This window comes from Delphinapterus leucas, chromosome 15 (assembly GCF_059928025.1).
Source record: "Delphinapterus leucas isolate spDelLeu-1000000601 "Yukka" chromosome 15, BTC_Dleu_Yukka2, whole genome shotgun sequence".
Classification (NCBI taxonomy): domain Eukaryota; kingdom Metazoa; phylum Chordata; class Mammalia; order Artiodactyla; family Monodontidae; genus Delphinapterus; species Delphinapterus leucas.
Window position 1 is genome coordinate 25563569 of NC_143143.1, and position 24819 is coordinate 25588387.

General features: G+C 42.9%; 1 protein-coding gene across 9 annotated transcripts in view; it reads left to right on the forward strand.

Annotated features, from left to right (window-relative positions):
- MARF1 (meiosis regulator and mRNA stability factor 1) overlaps window positions 1-24819 on the forward strand; it is a 40616-nt gene that overhangs the window by 4492 nt on the left and 11305 nt on the right. For 4 of the 9 annotated variants that reach the window (XM_022552233.3, XM_089896105.1, XM_089896107.1 and 1 more), the window contains 19 exons: window positions 1638-2321; window positions 3078-3252; window positions 4327-4553; window positions 5627-5744; window positions 6303-6475; window positions 7988-8413; window positions 8608-8765; window positions 8854-9012; window positions 10594-10786; window positions 11502-11680; window positions 13154-13234; window positions 16034-16270; window positions 16396-16515; window positions 17221-17399; window positions 18694-18914; window positions 19668-19810; window positions 20371-20504; window positions 21614-21816; window positions 22499-22726. In XM_022552233.3, coding sequence (XP_022407941.1) covers window positions 1638-2321; window positions 3078-3252; window positions 4327-4553; window positions 5627-5744; window positions 6303-6475; window positions 7988-8413; window positions 8608-8765; window positions 8854-9012; window positions 10594-10786; window positions 11502-11680; window positions 13154-13234; window positions 16034-16270; window positions 16396-16515; window positions 17221-17399; window positions 18694-18914; window positions 19668-19810; window positions 20371-20504; window positions 21614-21816; window positions 22499-22726 — 4038 coding nt within the window. Of the gene's footprint in view, window positions 1-1637; window positions 2322-3077; window positions 3253-4326; window positions 4554-5626; window positions 5745-6302; window positions 6476-7987; window positions 8414-8607; window positions 8766-8853; window positions 9013-10593; window positions 10787-11501; window positions 11681-13153; window positions 13235-16033; window positions 16271-16395; window positions 16516-17220; window positions 17400-18693; window positions 18915-19667; window positions 19811-20370; window positions 20505-21613; window positions 21817-22498; window positions 22727-24819 lie in introns of those variants that run through there. The other 5 variants (XM_089896109.1, XM_089896106.1, XM_089896110.1 and 2 more) reach the window with 5 other exon arrangements.

The window sequence follows — 24819 nt, forward strand, 5'->3', positions numbered from 1 at the left end:
TTTTTTTTTTGCTATTGTACTTGGGATTTAAATGAGACTTTACTATGAATTTATATAAGGGTATTGATAATGACTTAAAAAAAATCTATTCCCTGTCTTCTCCAGTTTTTCATTATATAGTTACCTTTGTCGCATGGCATCAGTAATTGGAGTTATTTCAGAAGTATTTTACCTCAGGGACAGTTTGCACTGAGGGCTGGCAGCTCAAGCAGGGTCCTGGGGTGGCAGATCTAGCCCTAACAGAGTCACAGGACATGGAATTGCACTGTCACATTTACAGATCCAGAATCTCGATTTTGTCAGTGGTACCCAGAATTGAGTATGTTCAGGAAGACCAACTCACAGTAACCCTGCCCATAAGAGCCAGATCTATATAAATCATAATGCCAGTGAGTTAATTTCCAGCCTGAATTGTAATTACCAAGAGGGCAGAACACACTGCTTGTTGGCTGGTGAGACCATTGCTATTACCTCCCTTTTAGGAAAAGTAACTGAAAATCCAAATTTCTCCCGTATTAGTATACCCTCCCATAGCAGAAGGACTGAAATCATAGCAGTCAGATGGACCTTTCTATGCTCTAAGGGATGAGCATGTCTCAATCACTATATCAGGGCATCCCCTTCATCTTAATAGTGCCTGCACTCAGCCAATAAATGTTGTTGATTTGTTGGATCCCCTTTCAGTGGCCAGGTACTCTGCTGAGTGCTTTATGTTTACTATTTAATTTTATCCTTCTAACAAATGTAGTAGGTACATTCTGTTGTTCCCAGTTGAAGGATGGTAAAATTGAAGCATAAAGAGGTTAGGTTAAGTCACTTACCCAAGGTCATAAAACTATTTAGTATCACATTCAAACCCAGGTCTCTGACACCAATGCAATGCTATAACCTTTATAAGCATACCAGCCTCATGTGTCTATGTTACAGGCATATGACAAACTATTTCTCTTTTATCTTTTTCCCAGATAGTTTTCTAATTACTCTAATTCTTTCCACTGGTTACAAAATAATTGTTGGCATTATGGCTTTAGGTCATGATACCCCAGGGTTTGCTAAATGTCATCAGCAACAACACGTTTAAGACCTATTCATGGATGGGCCACTTGGGCAGATGGCTGATCTCATCCATAGTGCTTGATACCTTCTCCCCTGGAGGACCTTAATAAAACCGCCTAGCTCTGACTGCACAAACTATTAAGTATTTTCCTCAAGGCGCTTTGCTTGTAAGCCATCTTTAGTGAATACTATTATGACTGTGTTGTTTTTCATACCACCTATTTTGTCTTCAGAAGACACTGAGAGGCAAGGGGAAGTTATCAAAGGGAAGACACTGAGACATGGTTGGTTAATCAGGCTTGTTGAATATGTAAACAGACCCCCTCCCCAAGTCTCTTAAAATTCAGGAAGGATACAGTTGTAATTTTAGTTGTCTGTTTCAATGTTCACCTCCTGCTGAAGAATGCTCCTGGTTTTAGCTGCCATTCCATTTTTGTGGTTGTGATTTTGTGTGGTTATGACGGAGTGATGTATATAGGTTTGAACACTGTTTCCATTTTTTAATGCAATCAGATGTGAGTAACCCCAAGTCACTAGCTAGCCTCATAAAATTAATTTGTGTTCTGGTTTTCTTTTCTCAGAAAGATTACATGGAGAACAAGAAAGTTGCTGTGGAATTAAAGGATGTACCATCTCCCCTTCATGCTGGCTCTAAACTTTTTCCAGCAGTCCCACTTCCAGATATCCATTCTCTTCAGCAACCTAAAATACAGCTTTCAACTGTCCCCAAAGTAAGCTGCTGTGCCCATTGCCCTAATGACCCCTCCACTTCGCCAATGCGTTTTGGTGGTGGCGGTGGCGGAGGGACTGGTAGCTTGATTCCCCCGGGCGCACTGTTAGACTCGCAAAGCACCAGGACAGTCACGTGTCAGGTGGGGTCAGGGTTTGCTTTCCAGTCTGCATCTTCACTCCAGAGTGCCTCAGCTAGGAACAGTTTGGCCAGCGTTGCAAGTGACTTTCCCAGCATGTGTCTAGAAAGTAATCTCTCTCCCTGCAAACACCTGCCCTGTTGTGGAAAGCTCCATTTCCAGTCATGTCATGGTAATGTGCACAAGCTGCATCAGTTTCCAGCTCTCCAGGGCTGCACCTCCTCCGCTGGCTATTTCCCCTGTTCTGATTTCACAAGTGGGGCTCCCGGGCACTTGGAAGAGCACATTTCACAGTCGGAGCTAACGCCTCACTTATGCACCAACTCTTTGCACCTAAATGTGGTACCTCCGGTTTGTTTAAAGGGCTCACTTTACTGCGAAGACTGCCTCAACAAGGTTTGTATCTTTTTATTTGTTATGTTGGGTGCAGCTAAGGTTTGAGGAATGACTTTTTAAAAATACTAATGGATATATCTTGAAAAAAATCTTTCTTGTGAGTGGGGTCAAAGACTCTTTCGTGATGTGGCTTTCTCCCCATCAGCATAACTCCTTCTGGTCCTGAAAGAAAGCAAAGGGTAAAATGGGAGGGACCATTCAAAAAAGTACAGAGTAATTATTTAGTTTATGCTCTTAGAGTCTCCTGTAATAAATCTACTTCTTACGTGTGAACCTAGCTTGGCAAAGCCTCGTGTTCTGTTCAGTCTTTAAAGGCTAGAGCACAATTGTGATGTCTTATAGCTAACACTCACTTGATACATGGACCCATTCTTGTAAAACTGCATGTTGTCCCTTTGTAATAATTTGGGGAACTTGAAACTTGGTCTCAGTCACACCCAGTGTTCAGGTAAAGACGTTACTTCCTTTTATGTAAAGTGTGTCTGAGGGTCTCCACCGTAGCAGACACATGGCCCAGAATGTAAAGGTCTGATCATGTGAATATCTTCCCTGATCATTTCAAGTCACTTTGGAAGTGAGTTTATGCATTGGTAGCTGATAGTTCTGGGAAAGGTGATTTGAAAATACGTTTTATCAGAGGTTAGCAGGTGGAAAGGAGAAACACTTAGAATGTGTTTTCAGTTGTTATGTGTAACTCTAGGTTCTGAAATAATGTATCTGAAACCTCCTCCTCTTTTTAAAAAAATTTTAAAACAGCCGGCAAGAAATAGTATAATTGATGCTGCTAAAGTCTGGCCAAATATACCACCTCCAAATACTCAAACTGCACCTGTTACTATTCCTCTGTGTAATGGCTGTGGAACCAAAGGAACAGGGAAGGAGACCACGTTGTTATTGGCGACCAGTCTAGGCAAAGCTGCTTCGAAATTTGGTAAATGACAGTATGGTGTAAAATGTGCATATTAGTTTTCAATACCTGATACTAACACTGCATTTAATCACCTTTAAAAAGATTCCTTGTGGTTCTAAAGCTACTGTGTGTGAGTCTCCATTTCCATCTCTTGGTAAAGATCTTTTTATCCTTATAGACCAATAGGTCAGTTGCCATTAATGTTGGGCTGATGCTATTTGAGACCAGAAGCTGTGTATAGAAAAATGAGGAGTATATTAGGAGAAATAAGTGCTGGAAGGGACTTGGTGTCAACTTAGGTTCATAATCACACTTGTTGGTTGTATGCTCCCTAGACGTACTTAGTATTTAGAAAGATTTAGCAATGGCTGATGAAAAACAGTATTTGAAAACCTAAGATCATTTCCCCAAAAAGTAATTGATATATTTTATCTTTAAAAAACATTTTTTAAAAACTTGAATCAGATATGAATGCAGTGTTAAAAATCATTTAAAATCAAGGACAAGGGAATTCCCTGGCGGTCCAGTAGTTAGGACTCCGAGCTTCTACTGCAGTGGGCACGGGTTGGATCCCTGGGTAGGGAACTAAGATCCAGCAAGCCCTGCGATGCAACGAGAAACAAACAAACAAACAAATGTGCTTTAAAAATAAAATAAAGGATGATAACAACTTCACGGTCCATCTCCTCTTCATTGTTCTCCCACACTGAGTCGGTAGACAAGTGTGGGTGGAGCATGAAGGTCAGGTCTCAGAGCTGCTGCATCCATTCACCTATGTGTTAGTGTTCAGAGGAGCATAACTGGTCAGTGTGAGAACGCCTCATGCTTTGTGATGGATTTATTGTGGGCTTAAAGTGACTTGATCTTTAGATTTGTTCTCTCCTGAAAAATGGGAATAATCACTTAGAGATACTATGGCAACTTGGGGTTGTTTGTCTTATTAGACCAGCCATTGAGGTTGGTATCCTTAAATTTAACATCATCAATAATTTCATTTTCCTGCCCCTAAGAATGAGAGGTAGCTACCTGTTATTTTTATTTGAATGTCTTACCTCTTTTTTACCATTGTAATTGAAAATGTTAACATTTCTTAAGGGTCACCAGAAGTTGCGCTAGCCGGACAGGTGCTAGAAAACTTACCCCCCATTGGAGTTTTTTGGGATATTGAAAATTGCTCAGTCCCCTCTGGCCGCTCAGCTACTGCAGTTGTACAAAGAATTCGTGAGAAGTTTTTTAAAGGCCACAGAGAAGCAGAATTCATTTGTGTGTGTGACATCAGTAAAGAAAACAAAGAAGTTATTCAAGAACTGAATAATTGCCAGGTAAAAAAAAAAAAAGAATTTTTATCTATTTTGGTAGAAGAATAAGCATGTGTGATTTTTTTTTAAGAATTCTAATTGAAAATTTGTTTAATAATATGCATTTGTGCTAAGTTTGTAAATAAAGGAAAATAGCAAAAGATTATCTCTTAATTAGGTACTAGAAATCATTTAATCATGTCTGATCTTTCAGCAAGGCTGCTTATATGTGACTAGTGCTTTCCTAGTATAGTGGTTACATATGTATCATTTCCTTTGATTTTCATAACTGCTTTGTGAACAAGGCTCATAGGATTTATTATTTGGAATTTACAAATGAAAGGGCCCAAGAGGTGAAGCAACTTTTTTAAGATCATATGGCCGTAAGTGGATGAGCTTAGATTTAAATCCAGATTGTCTGACCCCAAAGTCTGTTCTCTTCAGCTGGAACCAGAATCAAGTTCTTTTGACTTTCAGACAAGTAATTCCATTGATATGCCATATTCCTGCCTAAAATTATATAGTTCTGTTCCTTGTGAAAACTAATAAATCCTATTTTGTATTGTGTGTAGTTGAGGCACCTCTCAAACCTTTCCTTCCTTTGGAGACTTTAATATGAGCCTGATAGTTTTAACAGGAATAAACACATTTTAGCTCCCTTAGGGGCAGATGCCTCTCTTCTTCCACCACCTGATGGTGGAAGCCATAGACGACGAATAGAAATGACATCAAATACAGCCCCAAATCGTACCTTAATTATATATCATACCTCTGCCACCCACAAAATTGTTGGCAAAAGATACTAGAGAGAGCTAGTGTACTTCACATTTCACTTTCTTTTCTTTATTTTCTGAAAGGGGGATGGATGAAGCAGAAAAGCAGAAGATTAGAGATGAAACTAGGGATAAGGATCCAGTTAATTCGTCTGGAGAACTGAAGTTGAAATTATTGAGATTTGACTGTAATTTTTTTCCGTTCCTAAGTGGCAGTAATAATAAAAGTTTCCTCACGAACTGTCTATTAAGAGGCGGGCAGAATGTGTAGTGATTTTCTAACCTCAGCTCTTTCTCATTTGTCCTTATTATAAATTAATGCAGGTAACCGTTGCCCACATCAATGCTACTGCAAAGAACGCTGCTGACGACAAGCTCCGCCAGAGCCTCCGAAGGTTTGCAAATACTCACACTGCTCCTGCCACTGTGGTTCTTGTGTCAAGTAAGTGTAGAAACATCTGCTAATTTCAGCTAAACTCACTGTGTGTGAATTATCATAGAAACCAAAATATGTTAAAGTAAAATGTGCCCCCAGAGACGCTGAAATACGTAGGACATTTTATGCTTATCTTTGAAAACTGTTTAGAAAAAAAATGGGTCTACGTGGATTTCTGTATTTTTCTCCTTGGAACTTGATTAAGGATTCTTGCAGGGCCAAGTTTATTAAAGAAAATGTAATTTTTTTAATCCTGGGGGCCCCGTATTGCTAATTTTAAAAATCTAAGATGAAGTTGGGGCTCCTCAGAGTATTAACATTTGCTCCTTTTTACTACTGGAAGTAACGTGTCTTGGGGTTCAGTATAAGTATATGTAAAATTGTCTTACCATGTTAATCCTTCTGATATGAAATGCGTTCCTGTTCTAGAAAGGGGTGGGGGTGGCAACTTAGAATACAATCCTGCCATTCCTTCCTTCTCAGTAGATGTCATTAGAGTTACCTCTCTCTGTCAGGTGTTTCTAATGTTTGGGGATGGGGGTTGGGCTGTACCTTGTCTTTCAGCTGATGTCAATTTCGCATTGGAACTTAGTGACCTGAGACACAGGCATGGTTTCCACATAATTTTGGTCCATAAAAACCAGGCCTCAGAAGCACTGCTGCATCATGCTAATGAGCTGATCAGATTTGAAGAATTCATTTCCGACCTGCCCCCCAGGTTACCAGTAAAAATGCCAGTAAGTGGGTTTGTGTTCTTTCTGCCATATTCTAGTTGAGATTACAGAGGCTCAAGACAGCCCTTCATAAGGGGTCTCCAAGCCCAGGTGAGGCTGTTCTTTGTAGTAGGCTGGCCAGATTTTGAAACAGGCCTAGAAACTTTCTTCTCTTACAGATATTCAGAGAATTGATATGTATGCATTTTGCTTTTACTATTTTCACAATGTCATAGGGAACTGACTTTCAGATTTACCTTACTGACAACCACTTGCCAGTGTTTACAAAGCTAGCAATGTTTTGTGCCAGGGGGATGGAAGTAATGGAATGAGAGTTATTACTCTTTTTGCTTCCAGGTTTTAAGGGTAAAGAATATGATGATGGTTTGCACATACTGGTGTGGTTGGAGTCAAATAAGCAGTGATAGTACAGTTGTGGCACTTAATCCTGAAGCTCCAGCAGGCCTCTGAGCCTGTTTTCTATGGTTGTGGTCCCTGGCATGCATGGGCACAATGAGGAGTAGTGGTCGCTACACCTGTAGCCTGGTAAGCCACTTGACAGGAGAAAGTGCACATGTTTCCAGCAGGCTGAGCATTTCTCATAGTCTTGTTTAGGATAAGAATGTTTACTGCAACACTGAGCTTGTGTTTAAGCTGTCTGGAGACTATATGTGCAACTTTTAAACACTAATAACAGAGAGGAGCTATAGTGTGGATGGTCCAGAAGGGTGGGCAATCCCATTCATGAAATGCAGTTTTAACGTATTTTAGTAACTTTAGGATTACAGAAGCACTTTAGGAATGATCTCACCCAACCTCCTCATTTTAGAGAGGAGGAAGTCAGCACTTAGAAAAAGTAAGCAAGCCGCTGGAGGTCCCACAGCGTGATGGCAGCAGAACCGAGACTGCCCCCCCGCCCCGCCCCCAGATTCAGGCATTTGCATTGCTGGCCCCACTGCATTGCCTGATACCCAACAAGATCAGAGCCTGGCCGGAGATTAAACACATGCTAAGGATAATCCGCAGTTGGGGATACCAGAGTCTGGCCCAAGGAGTAACATACATAGGCCCTACTTCAGGCTTTGGAGCTGCTCTGCTGATTCACTTTTGTTGTTCTTCATTATGTTTTTAGTCTTTTGGCTATAGCTACATTTCCTCTATTTCGCTTGTGTTTGGCACTCACTTTTTTAATCCGGAAGGCCTTTAAGTCGATTATAGTATTTTAGGTGAGAGATTGCCCACTGTAGAGATCCTTATTCCTTATGATTTACAAAAAAATAAAAAGACCGATTATTCAGTACATTCAATCTTGCCACATATTTTTTTCTCATTCGCCAGAGTGATAATTTTAGATACATTTCTCTTCTTCCATGTTTTTCAGTCTAAGTAAGTTTACCCTTTCCCGTGGAAATCTCTGTTATCTCCCCTTCAAGGTCGCTAGCTAAAGTTTGGAGATCACTCATTGTTCTTCTTGTTTATAATGGAATGTGTGCCCTCGAGTCAACCCACTGTAACACTTTTCCTCTGTATCAACAGTGCCAGACTCTACTCTATGTTTATAACCTACCAGCAAATAAAGATGGCAAGAGCATCAGCAACAGGCTCAGACGCCTGTCCGATAATTGTGGCGGGAAAGTGCTAAATATCACAGGCTGCAGCGCAGTCCTCCGCTTCATAAACCGAGATAGTGCAGAACGGGCTCTGAAGCGAATGGAAAATGAAGATGTCTTTGGTAATAGGATCATCGTGTCATTTACTCCAAAAAGTGGAGAACTCTGTGAAACAAAGAGTTCACATGCAACTGCTGATAAAGCGAAGTCTCCCAAAAAACTTAAGAATCCAAAATTGTGCCTCATCAAAGATACAAGTGAACCATCTTCCAGTGCCAAAGCCGCACCTGGAAAAGGGTCGCAGGCAAATTCTGGATCTGCTACCAAAAATACCAATGTTAAAAGTTTACAGGTAATTGTGATACCTCTTGCTTTCTGAAGTTTATGGTAGGTTTGCTTTCTTGGTCTCTGTTTTATATGCTCACTTGTTTTTGGTGTGTCCTTTTCTACATTTTCAAGGATACTCAAAGTCAGGTGTTTTCTGTGCAAGGTCTGACACATCCTGGGGGCTTAACTGTTAAACTCCCTTGCTCTGTCTGTTTTAAGGAGCTATGCCGCATGGAGTCGAAGACTGGCACTCGAAGCAGTGAGCCCCAGCAAGGCCACCTGAGGCCGGTGGCACCGCCTCACAGAAATTCAAGTGCTGCAGCGCCCACACCTAAAACGTCGGGGGTGGCAGAATCTGTTTACAAAACCAATCCGAAGTAGGTTCCGTTATTCTCTCTTGTAGCTGCTTGTCATGATGTGAAGGAAAATAAGTGACCTCTTCCCTGCAATGTTTCCCTCCACTAGAAAAGAGAACCTCTGCACCCGCAGTGTTACCAGTTCTCCTGTAGAGAAAAAAGATAAAGAGGAGACTCTGTTCCAAGTGAGTTACCCGTCTGCTTTTAGCAAGTTGATTGCATCCAGGCAAGTGGGTCCTCTGCTCACGCCTCAGTCTTGGTCTTCTCGGTGAGTGGTTCTTGATCCAAGGAGTGGTTGTGTGCAGTAGAAGGGGTTATGAAATAGTTTAACAGAATTCAAGCAATACACAAGTGCATATTTAAAAGAGAAATCTTCCACCCCTCCTCCACCAGTCCCCTTTTCCACTGGTAACGATAGCTAACATTTGGGGGCAGTGATTCTTGCTGTTTCTTCCTCCTCCACGTGGGAGTCTTGGTAAGCAGAGGTCAGAGAGAGAAACCTGTCCTGGAGTCCTTGGGCAATGATGGGAGGCACATTATGTTCTTACCATGTCCTCATGGCTTCATCATGGGCCTCATGCTGAGGAAGAGGCCCAAACGGACACGCATTGGTTATTCTTATTCGTGGGGTAATTACAGGAAGCTGTTTGAGGAACGAGGGTCTCTGTAAACAACCTTAACACCGACCTTATTTAAGCTTTCTAAACTCACTCCAAGTAATTCTGGAACCTTGGAAAACAGAAGGAGCTCATGCATCCCATGAGCTCCTTCTAGCATTGTATTTGTTCTTCTGAGTTGGTGAAGACTCACTATAGAACATGACTTTGGACCTGTCAAATGACATGTACAAACTCACGTAAAAGATTTCCTTACGTGGAGAAGGGCCACAATATATGAGCAAGAATATCTGGCTTGGGATTTCCCTGGTGGTCAGGTGGTTAAGATTTGTGCTTCCACTGCAGGGGGCGTGGGTTCAGTCCCTGGTCAGGGAACTAAGATCCCACATGCTGTGTGGCACGGCCAAAAAATAAATCAAATAAAATATCTTTATATTTAAAAAATATATTGGGAATTACCTGGCGGTCCAGTGCTTAGGACTCCATGCTTTCATTGCCGAGGACCCGGGTTTGATCCCTGGTCGGGGAACTAACATCTCATAAGCCACGTGGCGCAGCCAAAAAAAAAAAATATATATATACACACACACACACACACACACACACATATAGACACACACACACATAAAGAATATCTGGCTTTTTCAGAGCCAGGGGGAGATAAATGATTTACATTGATATCGCAAGCTAATTTCCTAAGAATAAATGCTCAGTGTCCTAAGAATAAATGCACAAAGTGGAAAATTAATTCATTAGGCCTGCCTGTAATTTCTGCCGTTAGCTTTAAATAATCCAATAAAAGGATATTGAGTATTTTTTTGTGTGTGTGGTATGTGGGCCTCTCACTGTTGTGGCCTTTCCCATCGCGGAGCACAGGCTCTGGACGCGCAGGCTCAGCGGCCATGGCTCACGGGCCTAGCCACTCCACGGCATGTGGGATCTTCCCAGACCGGGGCATGAACCCGTGTCCCCTGCATCGGCAGGCGGACTCTCAACCACTGCGCCACCAGGGAAGCCCGATATTGAGTAATTTATTTGCTGTTAATAAGGTAGTCAACAGGTTGTATTTTTGACAATGAGTCTAAATCAGTGCGTGTTTAAGATAAAAAAAAATTTGAAAACCAAATTGTATTGCGGCAAGCTGTTTTTATATAGCTTCAAACAAAATCTAAATGGCATAAACTGAATAAATAGAATAACAGTTTTTAAAAATAACCTATGTATGTTTTAAGCAGGAGTATGTCTCCAAACCTCTTAAACAGAGCATCCCCGCTTGCTTTCAACGCTGCAAATTCGAGCGTTGGTGCCGACTGCCCAGACCCATTTGCAAATGGTGCTGATATCCAGATCAGCAACCTAGACTACAGATTGTCCCGGAAGGAGCTGCAGCAGCTCATGCAGGAAGCGTTTTCTAGACACGGCAAGGTAACCTTTTCACTCTTGTTCTTGCCTTTGTTTTACCCCTTGCTGGCATTCAAGTTGAGTGCACTTAACTCAGCACACGTAACTACAGGCAGGGTGTAAGTGTCACTCAACGAGTTTGAACACCTTCCTTTTTCCTCTAGCCTGCTCATGGTGGTGCTGTGTATTCTGTTTTTAGGATACAGCCCAAGAGAGCAAGAAGCCTGGCATAGAAGCACTTGTGGTCATGGGCAGGGATTTAAGTGGCTCTTCGGGAAATAAAACACTGATGGGTTTTAGTTAGCTCTGGCTGCTAAAATATGGAAATAGGGTTCTAAAATGATATTGGCTGTTTTTGTTAATGTCTTACGGTATCTGATTCAGTTTTTAGGTGCAATTTGCTAAAAATGCACCTTTTACTGAAACTTAAGATGGCTATGCCCCAGGTTTTGGCAGGGTCTGGAGAAGACGTAAAAGACTCCTTGCATGTGCTGGCCCCAAGCCTGCCTTGGAGAGCATTGTGTGCCAGAGCACAAGGCAGGCTAGGCTGATGTCACATCCCTGAAGGTCACCCATCCTAGCTCACTTAGGTTCTGGTCAGCGGAAGTGCACAGTTCAGATAGGTTCCCTCACGGCAGCACTGAAGCCCACAAACCAGTTGCCTAGTGAGTCACCTTCAGTTTTAAGAGGACAGGGTTCTGGGTAGATCAGCATTCTGTTTTCCCTTTTACTGCTGCAGGTGAAGAATGTTGAGCTCAGCCCCCACACAGATTATCAGCTCAAAGCTGTTGTTCAGATGGAAAACTTACAAGAAGCAATCAGTGCGGTGAATAGCCTCCACAGATACAAGATTGGCAGCAAGAAGATCCTGGTCTCACTTGCCACGGGAGCTGCTAATAAATCACTTTCTTTACTGAGGTAAAGAACAAACAAGCCGTTTATTTCAGGAAATAACATTTTGGCCCAGAAACAATTTTAGAAATAATAAAAATAGATTTTATCCCATTCCCAACCCTCTTGTGATGATCACATATGCAATAAATGCTTTTTCTCCCTTGATAGAGTTAGAAATAAGGTAGATGTTAGAAATAAGCTAGCTAGAATAGTTTACCCTTGTTCAAGTCATTAATCAAAGATGAAGTACAGCTTAAACTTGGCAGGCACTTAGGAGTAAAATAATATGCCACATATCTAGAACAGGTTCTAAAAATAGTAGGCCTCTACAGTAAAAGTTTATAAGCCTAGAAAGTCTGAAATATTACCTTCCAGTCTTAGTAGAAGGTGGATTTGTCTATAACAGGTAGATCTACAAAGCTGTAAGCTCTCAACTTGCAGATATATCTTTAATGTCACACAGACACCCAGCCCCGTAAGTCTGCATTACGACTAGACTAATCTTAGGAATCTAGTGATGGTTTTATTCATAATATGCTTTTGACACACAGCACCCTGTAAGTTTAAGGTGTACAGACAGTATAATGATTTGTGCACCAGGAACTAACATACTGTTTATAGGTCAATTATACTTCAAAAAACAAGCCAACAAACTCATAGAAAAAGAGATCAGATTTGTGGTTACTAGAGGTGGGGTATGGGGGAAGGAGGAATTGGATGAAGGCAGTCAAGAGGTACAAACTTCCAGTTATAAGATAACTAAGCACTAGGGGAGTGATGTACAACATGATTAATATAATGAACACTGCTGTGTGTTACATATGAAAGTTGTTAAGAGAGTAAATCCTAAGAGTTTTCATCACAAGGAAAATAATTCTTTTATTTTGTATCTGTATGAGATGATGGATGTTCACTTATTGTGATGATCATTTCATAACATACGCAAGTCAAACTTCATCATTTTAAGTTATTTTTTAATTTCCTAGAATAAAGATAATACTCATTAAATATAATTTAAAAATTTCAGAAACATAAAAGAAGCAGGAGACAAAAAAATCATCCATAATCCTATGGCTTAACGCCAGTCACTCTTAACCAGTGTATTCAGTTGTGTATCTTCAACTGTGGGGATTCCTCGCTAATCTGTCTGATAGAACTGCGCTGTTGCAGGAGACAGTCAAGCTCTTGTGCCCTTTGCTCTGAATTAATAAAGTGTCTCAGTGAGTAGTCAGTGTCTTTCTGATACACAGGTGTGCAAAGCCCTATGCTTGAGTCTGATAAAAATCCCAGTATATGTGACTAAATATTGTTTAATTGCCTTGTTCCTGAAGTCCGTTCTTTAAGGTTTTCTGGAAGATCAACTCTGAGATATAAATGGGTATGTTTATTTTGCATACACATTATGGTAATCAATTTTATGAACTCTGTTTTTAAAATACAACTTGGAACGGAGAGGAAGTCGTCTGTTCTCTAATGGACTAAACTTTTTTCTTGCAGTGCAGAAACGATGTCCATTCTTCAGGATGCTCCTGCCTGTTGTCTGCCTCTTTTTAAATTTACAGATATCTATGAAAAAAAGTAAGTAAGGGTTACTTTTTTCATTGATCCAGCCAGTACTGATGGGTGACTTCCATGCATAAAACTGGTAGCAACTCTTAAGGAACTAGCAGAGGAAATAAGACCAAGATAGTGGTGTTCAGATTGAAATTCCAGTTTTAACACACATTTGAAGAACATCTTTCATTTTTAGCAAATTTAGACCTCAGTCCCCAAAGCTGTACTTTCATCTTTTCCACTTGGCTGATGAGTTTTGTTATTCATTGCGTGGACATTTTCGAGCACCTTCTAGACTGTAAGCTCCAGGACAGCAGGCACTGTGTCTGACCTAGCACCATGTCTTCAATGCCCAGTGCTCAGTAGACGCTCAGCAAGTACTAGTGGAACGAAAGGCTCTGTGAAGGGTGCAGAGCTGGAAAGACAGCCCTTGTGTTTGGGGCTGTTATGTCTGGAAGGGAAAAGACACTCGCCATATATTGTATAGAACAAAGAAAACTATCATTACAAAGGAGGAGTGGGAAGGAGAAAAGGCCTTGAGGTTACAGAGGGTGGAAGGAACCAGGAGCTTGGCCATTATCCCGTGGATAGTGGGAGCCACTGAAGTATCGGAGGAAGGAGGGGAGGGGAGAGGTGTGGTGGTGGGAAGACTTCAGGCAGTGGTGGTGTCTGAGCTGGAGTGAATGGGGAAGGGAGGGAGACACGGGGGAGTGTGTGCCCCAGTCCCGGCTCTGAGTAGACGCTGTCGGAACAGAGGGAACTAGACACCACAGAAGTTTCAGATGTCAGTGAAATTGGACTTAGTAACTAGTTTTATGTAGCAGGCAAGGTAAAAAGTAGAGGTCAGTTTGATTCTGAGTTTTTTGCCCTAGGTGACTGGGAGGAAGTTTATATGGTTAAACTGGAAATAGGGAAGAAATAAAGCTTGTTTAGGAGTTACAGTGCGTTTTTTTTTTAATTCATTTATTTAATTTTGGCTGTGTTGGGTCTTCGTTGCTGTGCGAGGGCTTTCTCTAGTTGCAGTGAGCGGGGCTACTCTTCATTGCGGTGCACGGGCTTCTCATTGAGGTGACTGCCCTTGTTGCAGAGCATGGGCTCTAGGTGCACGGGCTTCAGTAGTTGTGGCATGTGGGCTCTAGAGCACAGGCTTAGTAGTTGTGGCGCACGGGCTTAGTTGCTTCATGGCATGTGGGATCTTCCTGGACCAGGGCTCGAACCCATGTCCCCTGCATTGGCAGGTGGATTCTTAACCACTGTGCCACCAGGGATGTCCAGGAGTTACAATGAGGTTTTTTTTTTTTTTTTTTTTTTTTTTGCGGTACGTGGGCCTCTCACTGTTGTGGCCTCTCCCGTTGCAGAGCACAGGCTCCGGATGTGCAGGCTCAGCGGCCATGGCTCACGGGCCCAGCCGCTCCGCGGCATGTGGGATCTTCCCGGACTGGGGCACGAACCCGTGTCCCCTGCATCGGCAGGCGGACTCTCAACCACTGTGCCACCAGGGAAGCCCTACAATGAGTTTTTGAGCTTGGCTTTGGGCATATGAGTTTTAGGGGGCTATTGGAATATCTGGGCAGACAGTTCAGGTGGTCTTCTGCACATTTGGAGTCCCTCAGGAAAGAAGTCAGCTCTGAAGATATGGCAGTTATTTGCCTAAAGATGATCTTGAAAGACCTGGGAGCAGATGAACTTAGAGGAGAGGGAGAACTAGAGAAAGGGCAGAACTGGGTGGAATGCAACCAGGGACAGGAAGCCGGTGAGAACCCAGAGGCCAGAGTGTTATCAGGAGGGTGGGGATGGCCTGAGAACATGGTGTGAGGTTTGGGGTGGAGGAGGAGGAGGCCACTGGTGACTTGAGGGCCAACTCGGAAGAGTCCTGTGGAGACAATCCTGGAGGGAAGGGGATGGCAGACTGGATGGTGAAACAGCAGAGGCAACTCCTGAGAGACCAGCTGTTTCCATTATAGGGAAGACGCGAGAGCTCCAGACTGAGTGAAAGCACAGAGAAGACTGGACATGAGTGGGGCAGTGTAGGGGGTGGGGGCTGGGATTTGAGACTGGTGTTGGTCATGGGGCGATCTGAGCGTGTAGGCAGGGCACTGGGAAGACACCATTGGAGCAGCTAACATTTAATGAGCACTTACTCTGTGCTAAGCTGTCTCCATACATGCCACATTTAATTCTCACGTCAGCCCTGTGAGGTAGGGATTGTCACCCCATTTTACAGATGGGAAAACTGAGGCCTAGATTGGTTATATAACTTGACTAAGGTCACATAGGTTGAGTCAGGATTTGAACTCAAATCTGTCTGTCTTCAGATCCTGTGCCTTTAAGCTCCAAGTATGAAAGACACAAGTCAGGGTGGTGACTGGGGAGTCCAGTCTAGTGTAGGTCAGGGGGCTGAAGCATTGGGTTAGCTGAAAAGGGGTATACCTCTTCTGGGGAGAGGAGCAGAGATGGTGAGAAGTATTACAAAGGGATTTGGAAGTGAAGGGGAGGCCAAGGTGAAATGGGTCATGGCTGATAGTTTTCCATCTCAGAAAATTAGGTGAGGCATTTACAGAGACTGTGTGGGGTTGGAGGCTAGGTACCAAATGATATATATAATCACTGTAATGGGCAATGGGCCAGGGATGACTGGAAGGGAGTGCCAAGCATCACTGGTTTGATGGTGAATAAATTTATAGTAGAATTATCCCAGTTTTACTTTTCAAAGAGACAGAGGAACCATTCTTGCTTATAGAGCTTTATCTAAACAGGTCAGGAATTTCTGTACAAAGAAAAAGTTCTCTTTAAGTCAGCATCTCTCTCTTTCCTTGCTTTTAGGTTTGGACACAGGTTGAATGTGTCAGATTTGTATAAACTAACAGACACAGTCGCAATCCGTGAACAAGGAAATGGCAGACTGGTGTGTCTCTTACCCAGCAGTCAGGCCCGCCAGAGCCCCTTGGGGTCTTCCCAGTCACATGACGGCTCCTCAACAAACTGCAGCCCAATTATATTTGAAGAGTTAGAATATCACGAGCCTGTCTGCAGGCAGCACTGTCCCAATAAGGATTTCAGGTAGATTGCCCGTTTCCCTTGAGAAGTAATCCTTTTGTAAAAGGTCGTGGAGCATCTGTTAGAATTACCTTGGGAACGTCTTAGACCACTGAGAAATGTCATCTGTTTTGTTCTCTTTTCGGCAGTGAACATGAATTTGATCCAGACTCTTACAAGATTCCTTTTGTGATTCTCTCGCTGAAGACGTTCGCGCCCCAGGTTCATAGTCTTCTGCAGACACACGAGGGCACCGTGCCTTTATTAAGGTGACCGTGTCAAAGCCATTGTGACACCTTAGTCCTCCTCTTTATAGAAAGTCCGCCACCTGCCTGCACCTCTCCCCAAGCACGCACTGTACCAGGCTTCAGCCTGACGTTTTTAGGTACCACTTGTAGTCGAAGTGTATCTGAAATGGGATCCATTCACTCGATATTTCAACAAGAAATTGTGTTTGTGCTGAATTTTAGAAACATCAGCATGAATAGGGCAGATTCTTCTCCACAGAGGAAAGATTATTAGAAGTGCTCTGCACAAGTACTGCGAGAGAGTGCACGGTCTCAAATAGTTGTAGATTTTCAACGTTTGTAGGAGAAAAGTATTCAGAAGTCCTTTCAGCCACACCATGGGCCACGTAGTAGGCTTAATAGAGGGGCCAACACAGAACCAAGTTGCCTTAAAACCACCGAACTGATACGTTAGAGGAGGTTGAACTTGCAACCCTGTTGCCTTATTTTTAACCCCCTTTGCTAGAAAATTGCCCAGGAATTTTTGATACCATCAGAATGCATCAAAGAGAGAAATGCCACAGTGATTGCCTCTCTAGGACCTTAATTTAACTTTGAAACCCAGATCATGGGCATCTTAACAGAAATTATTTATTAATGGATGTGTTAAAATAAAGGCAGGTGTCTGTTTGGCAAGTGCTTTGCTTTTCCATTATTTTAATTAACCTGTTTCTCCCCCAACTTCAGTTTTCCAGATTGTTATGCCGCAGAGTTTGGTGAACTAGAAGTAGTGCAGGAAAACGGAGGGGGGGGTGTTCCCTTGGAACACCTCATCACCTGCGTGCCAGGCGTGAACATCGCCACTGCACAGAATGGCATCAAAGTAGTTAAGTGGATTCACAACAAGCCCCCGCCTCCAAACACAGGTAGGTTTCAGGTATTTGGTCCAGGCTGTTGGCTTTTCTCTTAAAGAGCAGCACTGTTTGCCTGTCATAAAACACCGTGGGTGTCTCCTTTGATCTTTTAAAAACTCCAGAGTGCTAAAGGTTTGGCAGAGCTAGACTTTTGGAAAGTACCAGCATAAATTATTAAAAAATTTAAAATCCAAATTCCACAGTTACAAGTCTCTCTAGTTATCTAATTTTGTAAAGCTTTTTTGGCTTGCCCTTTAAAAATAGTTTTAGCTATTTGAAGGAAATATCTCTGAGTATTTACTTTGGAAATTTATTTTGATCAACATTTATGACTTTGATCAATGTGAAAATAGATTTAACTCTAAATGTAAGGGACTGGGATATTTGAACCGAGATTTGGATGAGTTTCTGAGCTCTGGCACCCCCTGAGTTGCAGGTGTCTAATCCTGCTACCTGTGCACAGCACTGTGAATTGTTGCCTTCATATCTACTCTCCCTTCTCTTTGGCCCCCAACACTTCCTCCTTTTCTCCTCATCCTCTTCTCCTCCCACCTCCCCCTGCCCTGTAGGAAGAAAGGTAAGGATAACAAGCGAGCTCTGTTTGTACCGAAGCTTCTTCCTACCTTTCCCCTCAGGCCTGCACCCTCCCCATCCTGTCTTGTTATGCTGCTCCCTCCTTTCTCCTGTGTCATTAGCCCACTATCCCCTTATAAAGGTTTCCATCGGATTATTTACACTTGTATAAATAAAATAATTAAAACTTCTTAATTAGATGATCATTCAAGATAATTGCAAAAACCTGTTTCTTAGTTTTATCTCATGCTAGTTTTACATCACTGCTTTCCGTAGTTTCCTAGACAACATTTGCAGCCCCTCACTGGGTTAATTAGGCCCTTCTGGGCTACCTGCGTGATGACCATTTATAACTTTGTTTCTGTGGGAAAGTATGTTAGTGACCAAGTTACAAATTGATCTTTGACATACAACCAGTTTATAAGCTGGAAACTACCTGTGTATTTGCACTTCCCTTTTAAGTTCACACTATGGTGAACCATGCTTTGCTTTGGCAACTTGACTTCGAGAAGTAGTGGGGAAGCATTTGCCAGCCTGTAAAGAAGTTGGGCTAGCCTGTTGGTTATAAAGGACCTGGGTTTAGCAGCTGAGAAGTAAAGCGACTGTTTGGTCTTGTGTGCTCGGTCATTATTGAGTTCACGCAAGGGAATGCAAGGTTAGTTACTTTTCTTTCATCGGCTGCAGTCATGCTTTATCTCTTGTGCCTGTTCCTTTTTTTTCCCCCCATATTTAGATCCTTGGCTTCTTCGTTCTAAAAGTCCTGTGGGTAACCCCCAGCTGATCCAGTTCAGTAGAGAAGTGATCGATTTACTGAAGAGCCAGCCATCCTGTGTCATACCGATTAGTAATTTCATCCCATCTTACCACCATCATTTTGCAAAGCAATGCCGGGTATCAGACTATGGATATTCCAAGCTGATCGAATTGTTAGAAGCAGTGCCTCATGTGTTGCAGGTAAGGAGTGCCAAGAGCTTATTTGTTTAACAGTGGAAATGTTCCTCCGTGGCTTTGGCTATCTCCACCAAAGAAACAGGGTAGCTGGTAACTTAATCCCTAAGAAGTCAGCTCAGAGCAAACATCCTGTAAAAACTTCCTTTATACACATGTTTTATACACGATGTGGCTTCTCAGTTTTTCAGAAAGCTGTGAGTTTCCAAAGGAACTCCTAAGTGCACCGAGGAGTACTTTCCTTCTCATCTCTATAGACTGCCCTCCTTCCTCCTAGCAGAGTCCTCTCCAGAATTGTTCCCTATTACACAGGAGCTGCTGTAACGTGGGCTTACCTTTCTTACGAAGGAGTTCAAGACCAGTTACTGGGCTGGAGCCTGACAGTGCTTCCTAAGGAGTCTTTGCCTGTTAACTTAAGGTGTTATAATAGCTTCCCACTTGTAAAAATGGCCTGCAAAACTTGAGCTGTCTTTTAAAGACAAAATTAGTTGCCCAGGCTGATAACATACTTTTTATTTCTGTATTCATGACTATTTAGGAAAGAGTGTGCAAGGAAAAAAGGGTCCCAGGCACGTGAGCAGTTGTTCATTCTGACACCTACATTTTGTTGGTCTGTGTGTTTCAAAATGCAGATATCATACATAAAAGGATTTGTTCTCTGAGAGTGGTAACAGAGAGAGAGAGAGAGCACCATCAAAAAGAAAGTCAGAATCTGCCAGGGTCTCATGAGTATAAATAACCAAAGTGTTTGGTTTGCAGATTCTTGGAATGGGCTCCAAACGCTTGCTGACCCTTACCCACAGGGCCCAGGTGAAGCGCTTTACTCAGGATTTACTAAAACTTCTCAAATCCCAAGCCAGCAAACAAGTCATTGTGAGAGAATTCACGCAGGCTTATCATTGGTGAGTTGATGAGAAGGGAAAAAAATGAAAGCAAATTTTATTTTATTTTATTTTTAGTTTCTGCTTTATGACAAAGTGAATTAGCTATACATATACATATATCCCCATATCTCCTCCTTATTTTGTCTCCCTCCCTATCCCACCCCTCTGGGTGGTCACAAAGCACTGAGCTGATCTCCCTGTGCTATGCGGCTGCTTCCCACTAGCTATCTGTTTTACATTTGGTAGAGTATATATGTCCATGCCAGTCTCTCACCTTGTCCCAGCTTACCCTTCCCCCTCCCCATATCCTCAAGTCCATTCTCTAGTAGGTCTGCGTCTTTTTTCCCATCTTGCCCCTAGGTTCTTCATGACCATTATTATTTTTTTTGGACTCCATATATATGTGTTAGCATATGGTATTTGTTTTAAAAATGAAAGCAAATATTTTAAAACACTTGTTCTCCCAAATTTAAAATAATCATCTAACTTCTCCATTTAGCATTCTTTTGGAAAACTTATAAATTATTTTGGCAAATGCTACTTCTCATTCTTCATCCATTTCCATGGTTAAAACCTAGGTGTTTCTCAAAGGACTGGGATGTCACCGAATATGGTGTTTGTGAGTTGATTGATATCGTATCAGAGATTCCAGACACAACCATCTGCTTGTCCCAACAAGATAATGAAATGGTGATTTGTATCCCCAAAAGAGGTATGTGACTTAAATTTGCTGAAAGAAAGTTGTCTGTCTCAGTGGTCATTTTAACATGGAATCATACAAGGGATGCACTTTCCCACTCCTTCTCTGTGATTCCTGAAGATTCCATGGAAAGTGCAGTGTGAAAACTGCTCTGCCAGGCAGTGGATCCTAGCGTCCTCAGAGTGGGGAAGCCACTTGTCAAGAAGAAAACCAGGCTATTTTTTCAGAATTCACTCTAAGAGGAAAAAAGGGCATAACGAGCACTTTCTGAAAATGTCTCCTTCAGCCTGTCTCTGGCTGTTTATGCTGTAATTATCCGCTTGAGTCAGTTACCGTGGCTGTTGCTTGTCTCTTCTTTTTAACTCTGAGATGACACACTTGAGAAGGAAAGAAGACTCAAATGGATGTTTCATCTTCCACGTTTTAGTAGTTCCAGTTGAGGTCTGGGGTGGGAACTAGGACAGAAAAATTAAATCTACACACAGTCGTGTTCTCCCGCTCTTATCAGTCAGTGGGTCTTAAACTGTGCTGTTGCAGAACACTGATGTTCATGAAATCATAGTATTCCAAAGCTAAAATGACTAATGCCAGTCTTTTCATAATTCTAATTTAAAATTTAATAGAAACAGAAATCTAAGTTTAAACTCTTCTCTCCTTTGTTTTTGTTAAACTTTTGGTGCCTGATACTCTTTGCTGCTAGCAATTTTAACTGAAGATCAGATGAATAAACAAAGCATGTTAGTATTCAGAAGTGTGGTTTAGTAAAATAATTTCTAGATTACTTTTTAAAGTACAGAGACATGTATGTGTGTCATGTTCATATATGTGGAGTGGGTGTGGGGAGGTGGAGGGGCTAGAGAAATTATTTCTAGTTTGTAAGCTGAAATTATATAGGTGTGTATTTGTGCGTATGTGTATCATGACTTCCTGGTGTTCTGCCCTTGATTGAATTTGAAAACCATCTGGAAAGAGAAGAGTGTGTTGGTTTTAGGTTGTGTGTGTTTGGAAGGCAGAGATGGTATCTCTTGTAACCAGCACATAGGACTAACTACACTAATAATGTTAAGGACAAATGGGTAGAAGAAGATTGTGGTTCATGGGTTTTTTTTGTTTTTTTAAAGAACGTACCCAGGATGAAATAGAAAGGACAAAACAGTTCTCCAAGGATGTTGTAGATTTGCTGCGACACCAACCCCATTTCCGGATGCCCTTTAATAAATTTATCCCCTCTTACCATCACCACTTTGGCCGGCAGTGCAAACTCGCATACTATGGGTTTACCAAACTACTCGAACTTTTTGAAGCCATACCTGATATTTTACAAGTAAGTGAAGAAATCCTAATTATATCTTTCAGAAAAATGTAAGGGGGAATTAAAAAAAATTTTTTTCAGACCTGTTTGCCTGGGCAGTAGGGAGTTATGAAATAGGATGAAAATTTGAAATACTTCAGTCAGAGAAGCTGTGTTGTTGGCTTCTTAGTATTTTTAGGTAAATGTGGTTTTTCCTTCAATAAAGAAATCATTCTTCAGGTTAGTTTTAGGTAATCTGTTGAGAAAAGGATTACATAGCTTGTTTCATAAACAGAATCTTCTCTCATGAGCCCCGTACTTTTCAGATCTCTTCTGTTCGAGGTGGGCGTGAGTGCACGAGGTGATGCAAATGCTTGGCTGTTAAGTCATCGCTAAGTTAAACCAGATTTCTGTTGTTGATTTTTATTACTCTTACCATCTTTGACCCCTGCAGTGCTTAAAAATTTTGTGTGTGTGTGTGTGTGTAAAATACCTACCTGCCCATTTTTAAGCGCACAGTTCAGCAGTGTTAAATATGTTCATACTGCTGGGCAGCTAATTTCCAGAACTTCCTAATCTTGCAAAACTGAAATCTGACATCCATTAAAGAACACTGAAGTGCTTCTTAGTTCCTAATTGTATGCATTTTATGCCATTTAATCCCGTGAACAGTCATAACTGGTTCTCCCTTTCCTCCTCCTGTGTGTTTTCCAAGGTATTGGAATGTGGAGAAGAAAAAATCCTTACTTTGACAGAGGTCGAACGGTTCAAAGCTCTAGCTGCCCAGTTTGTTAAACTCCTTCGGTCCCAAAAAGATAACTGTCTTATGATGACAGATCTGCTTACAGAATATGCTAAGACTTTTGGTTACACATTTCGTCTCCAAGACTACGATGTCAGTTCAGTTTCGGCTCTAACACAGAAACTCTGCCATGTTGTAAAGGTAACATTTTTTTTTTTTCACGTAGTAAGACTTGCAGTGGCATAATCCTCATTGGGATGTTTGCGTGTGATTTAGCATTTCTGTATTTACACCTTGCACTGCTTACTGTTGTTTCACAACTTGTGTTTTTAATACGTTTTTGGGTAATAGGAGATGACTTGGGTTTGGCAGTTTAGACTTTTGGTCTTGCTTTTGTGTGTCTTTTAGTGGCCTCGCCAAAATAATGTCTCTGTGAACATTTGCGAAGTCGCCAGTTTATCCCAGGGTGTTTATTCTTGGGTGTCTCAGTCTCAGTCCTGCTGACCTGAAGTTGGATCCTTGTACACAGATCTTTGTCTCTGAAGTTTTGGGGAGACTGAAATCACAGCTCTCCTTTCCGGATTCGGACTCACTTATGGAGTAGGTTTAGGAGCAGGCTGGGGCTCAGAGTTGCCTTGGTTGCTGGAGAGGCCGGACTGGAGAGGGTGACTGCCTCTTCTTCCCCAGCCTGTGCTGAACTGACCCTCGCAGTTCTGGGAACAGTGTGCAGGCTGCGTCCACCACAGGACCAAGAAAACTCACTACAAGGAGGAAGAAGTGGAAGGAAAATGTACGAAGTGGTGGCAGCGCCAGTCACAGTTCTGGAAGGAGTCTGTTTCTATGCTGGGCAGTTAGAAGAGGAGGACCCTTCGTGGGAGGCAGGGATGCAGAGACCGGAGAGCAGGAAGAACACTAGGAGTGGGGAACGTCCAAGGCCAAGGACGAGGAGCGGCCGGCAGCACCAGGTGCTACTGAGAGGGCAGGTGAGACAGGACTTAGTGACCGCGGAGCCAAGCTGAGTGCAGGTACGTGGTGCTGCTGGCCGGAACAGGATTGGCGCCAGTGATATGGGACTGCAGCCGCACTGAGTGGGCTGAGAAACGAGGAGGCGGCGGGGGCGAGACATTGGCAGCAGGTGACTAGACAGCTGTTCGGTTTGTTTGCTTGTGAAGGAGAAGAGCAGGAGACTGCGGGTCTGAGCCAGCGAGTGCTCGCTGGCTGTTCTTTCCAGTCGGGGAGCCTGGGCGTGTCTGAGAGCCGCCGAGAAGGCTCTCTTTGAGAGAGATTGATACACAAAGGCCAGAAAGGGTGGTGGGGTGAGGGTCCTGAGGGAGCCAGAGGCGTGGGAATTGGCATTCAGTGGAAGGAGGGACAGCTCTGACGTTAGTATTTTGACAAAAGGGAAGCGGGTAGGGTGGAGGCGGATGTAGGGGAGTTTGATGTGTGTCACCAGGAAAAGAGGGAATTACCTTCCCAGAGCTCTTCCTCTGTCAAGTACAAGGTGAGAGCAACTGCTTAGAGAGAGGGAGAGAGAGACGGGATTCCAGACTGAAGAGCTGAGAAGGTCTGAATTGTCAGTGGTGAGCGGGAGAGGGGCCTGATCAGGGAGGCCGTAGGGGTGCTGGGAGCGTGGAGCTCCCCGGGGCTGAGTGCACGTAGGTTTCCTGTGGAGACAGTGGAGATGTGGCTGCTTGGGTACAGACTCAGGGAAAGCAGAGCGTTGGGTTCAAGGTGGGATTTTGCCAGATGGGTGCAATGAAAAGTCATAGGGACAAAGGAGTGTAGATAAGAGTATTGACAGGAATGTTCATGAATTAATGGCCTATCAGTGCCAAGATGGATAAAAGAGGAAAGTGAAGAAAAGAGAGGGCTCGTGAATTGGGAGGAAGTAGGAGTCCATGCTGGCAAAGTTGAAGAAACATAAGAATTGAGCGTTTGGATCGCCTTCTTGTCTCCAACCCTGGCATCTGCTTCAGGCAGGATGTGTGGGAGGTTCGAATGAGTGATTCTGGAAGTGGGCCGTGACAAGGTCCCCAGTGTGGCCTGGGGTGGGGTCTGGAGTGGAACTGAGTAGAAGAGAATGTCATTGGAGATGAGAACTTAGAGGAGCTGAAGGCCCTGGTGTGGGACAGGCCCCCTGGATGTTCATTTGCTCAGGGTGATGGCAGTTGGAGGGCTTCGGTGGATCGGAAGACTAAGCCATGACCGCCAACTGTGATGAATAAGGGCCGATGACCGGGACGTTCGGATGTGAGCATTAAAGTGGGAAAAGATGGGAGCGGCTCCAGCTTGCT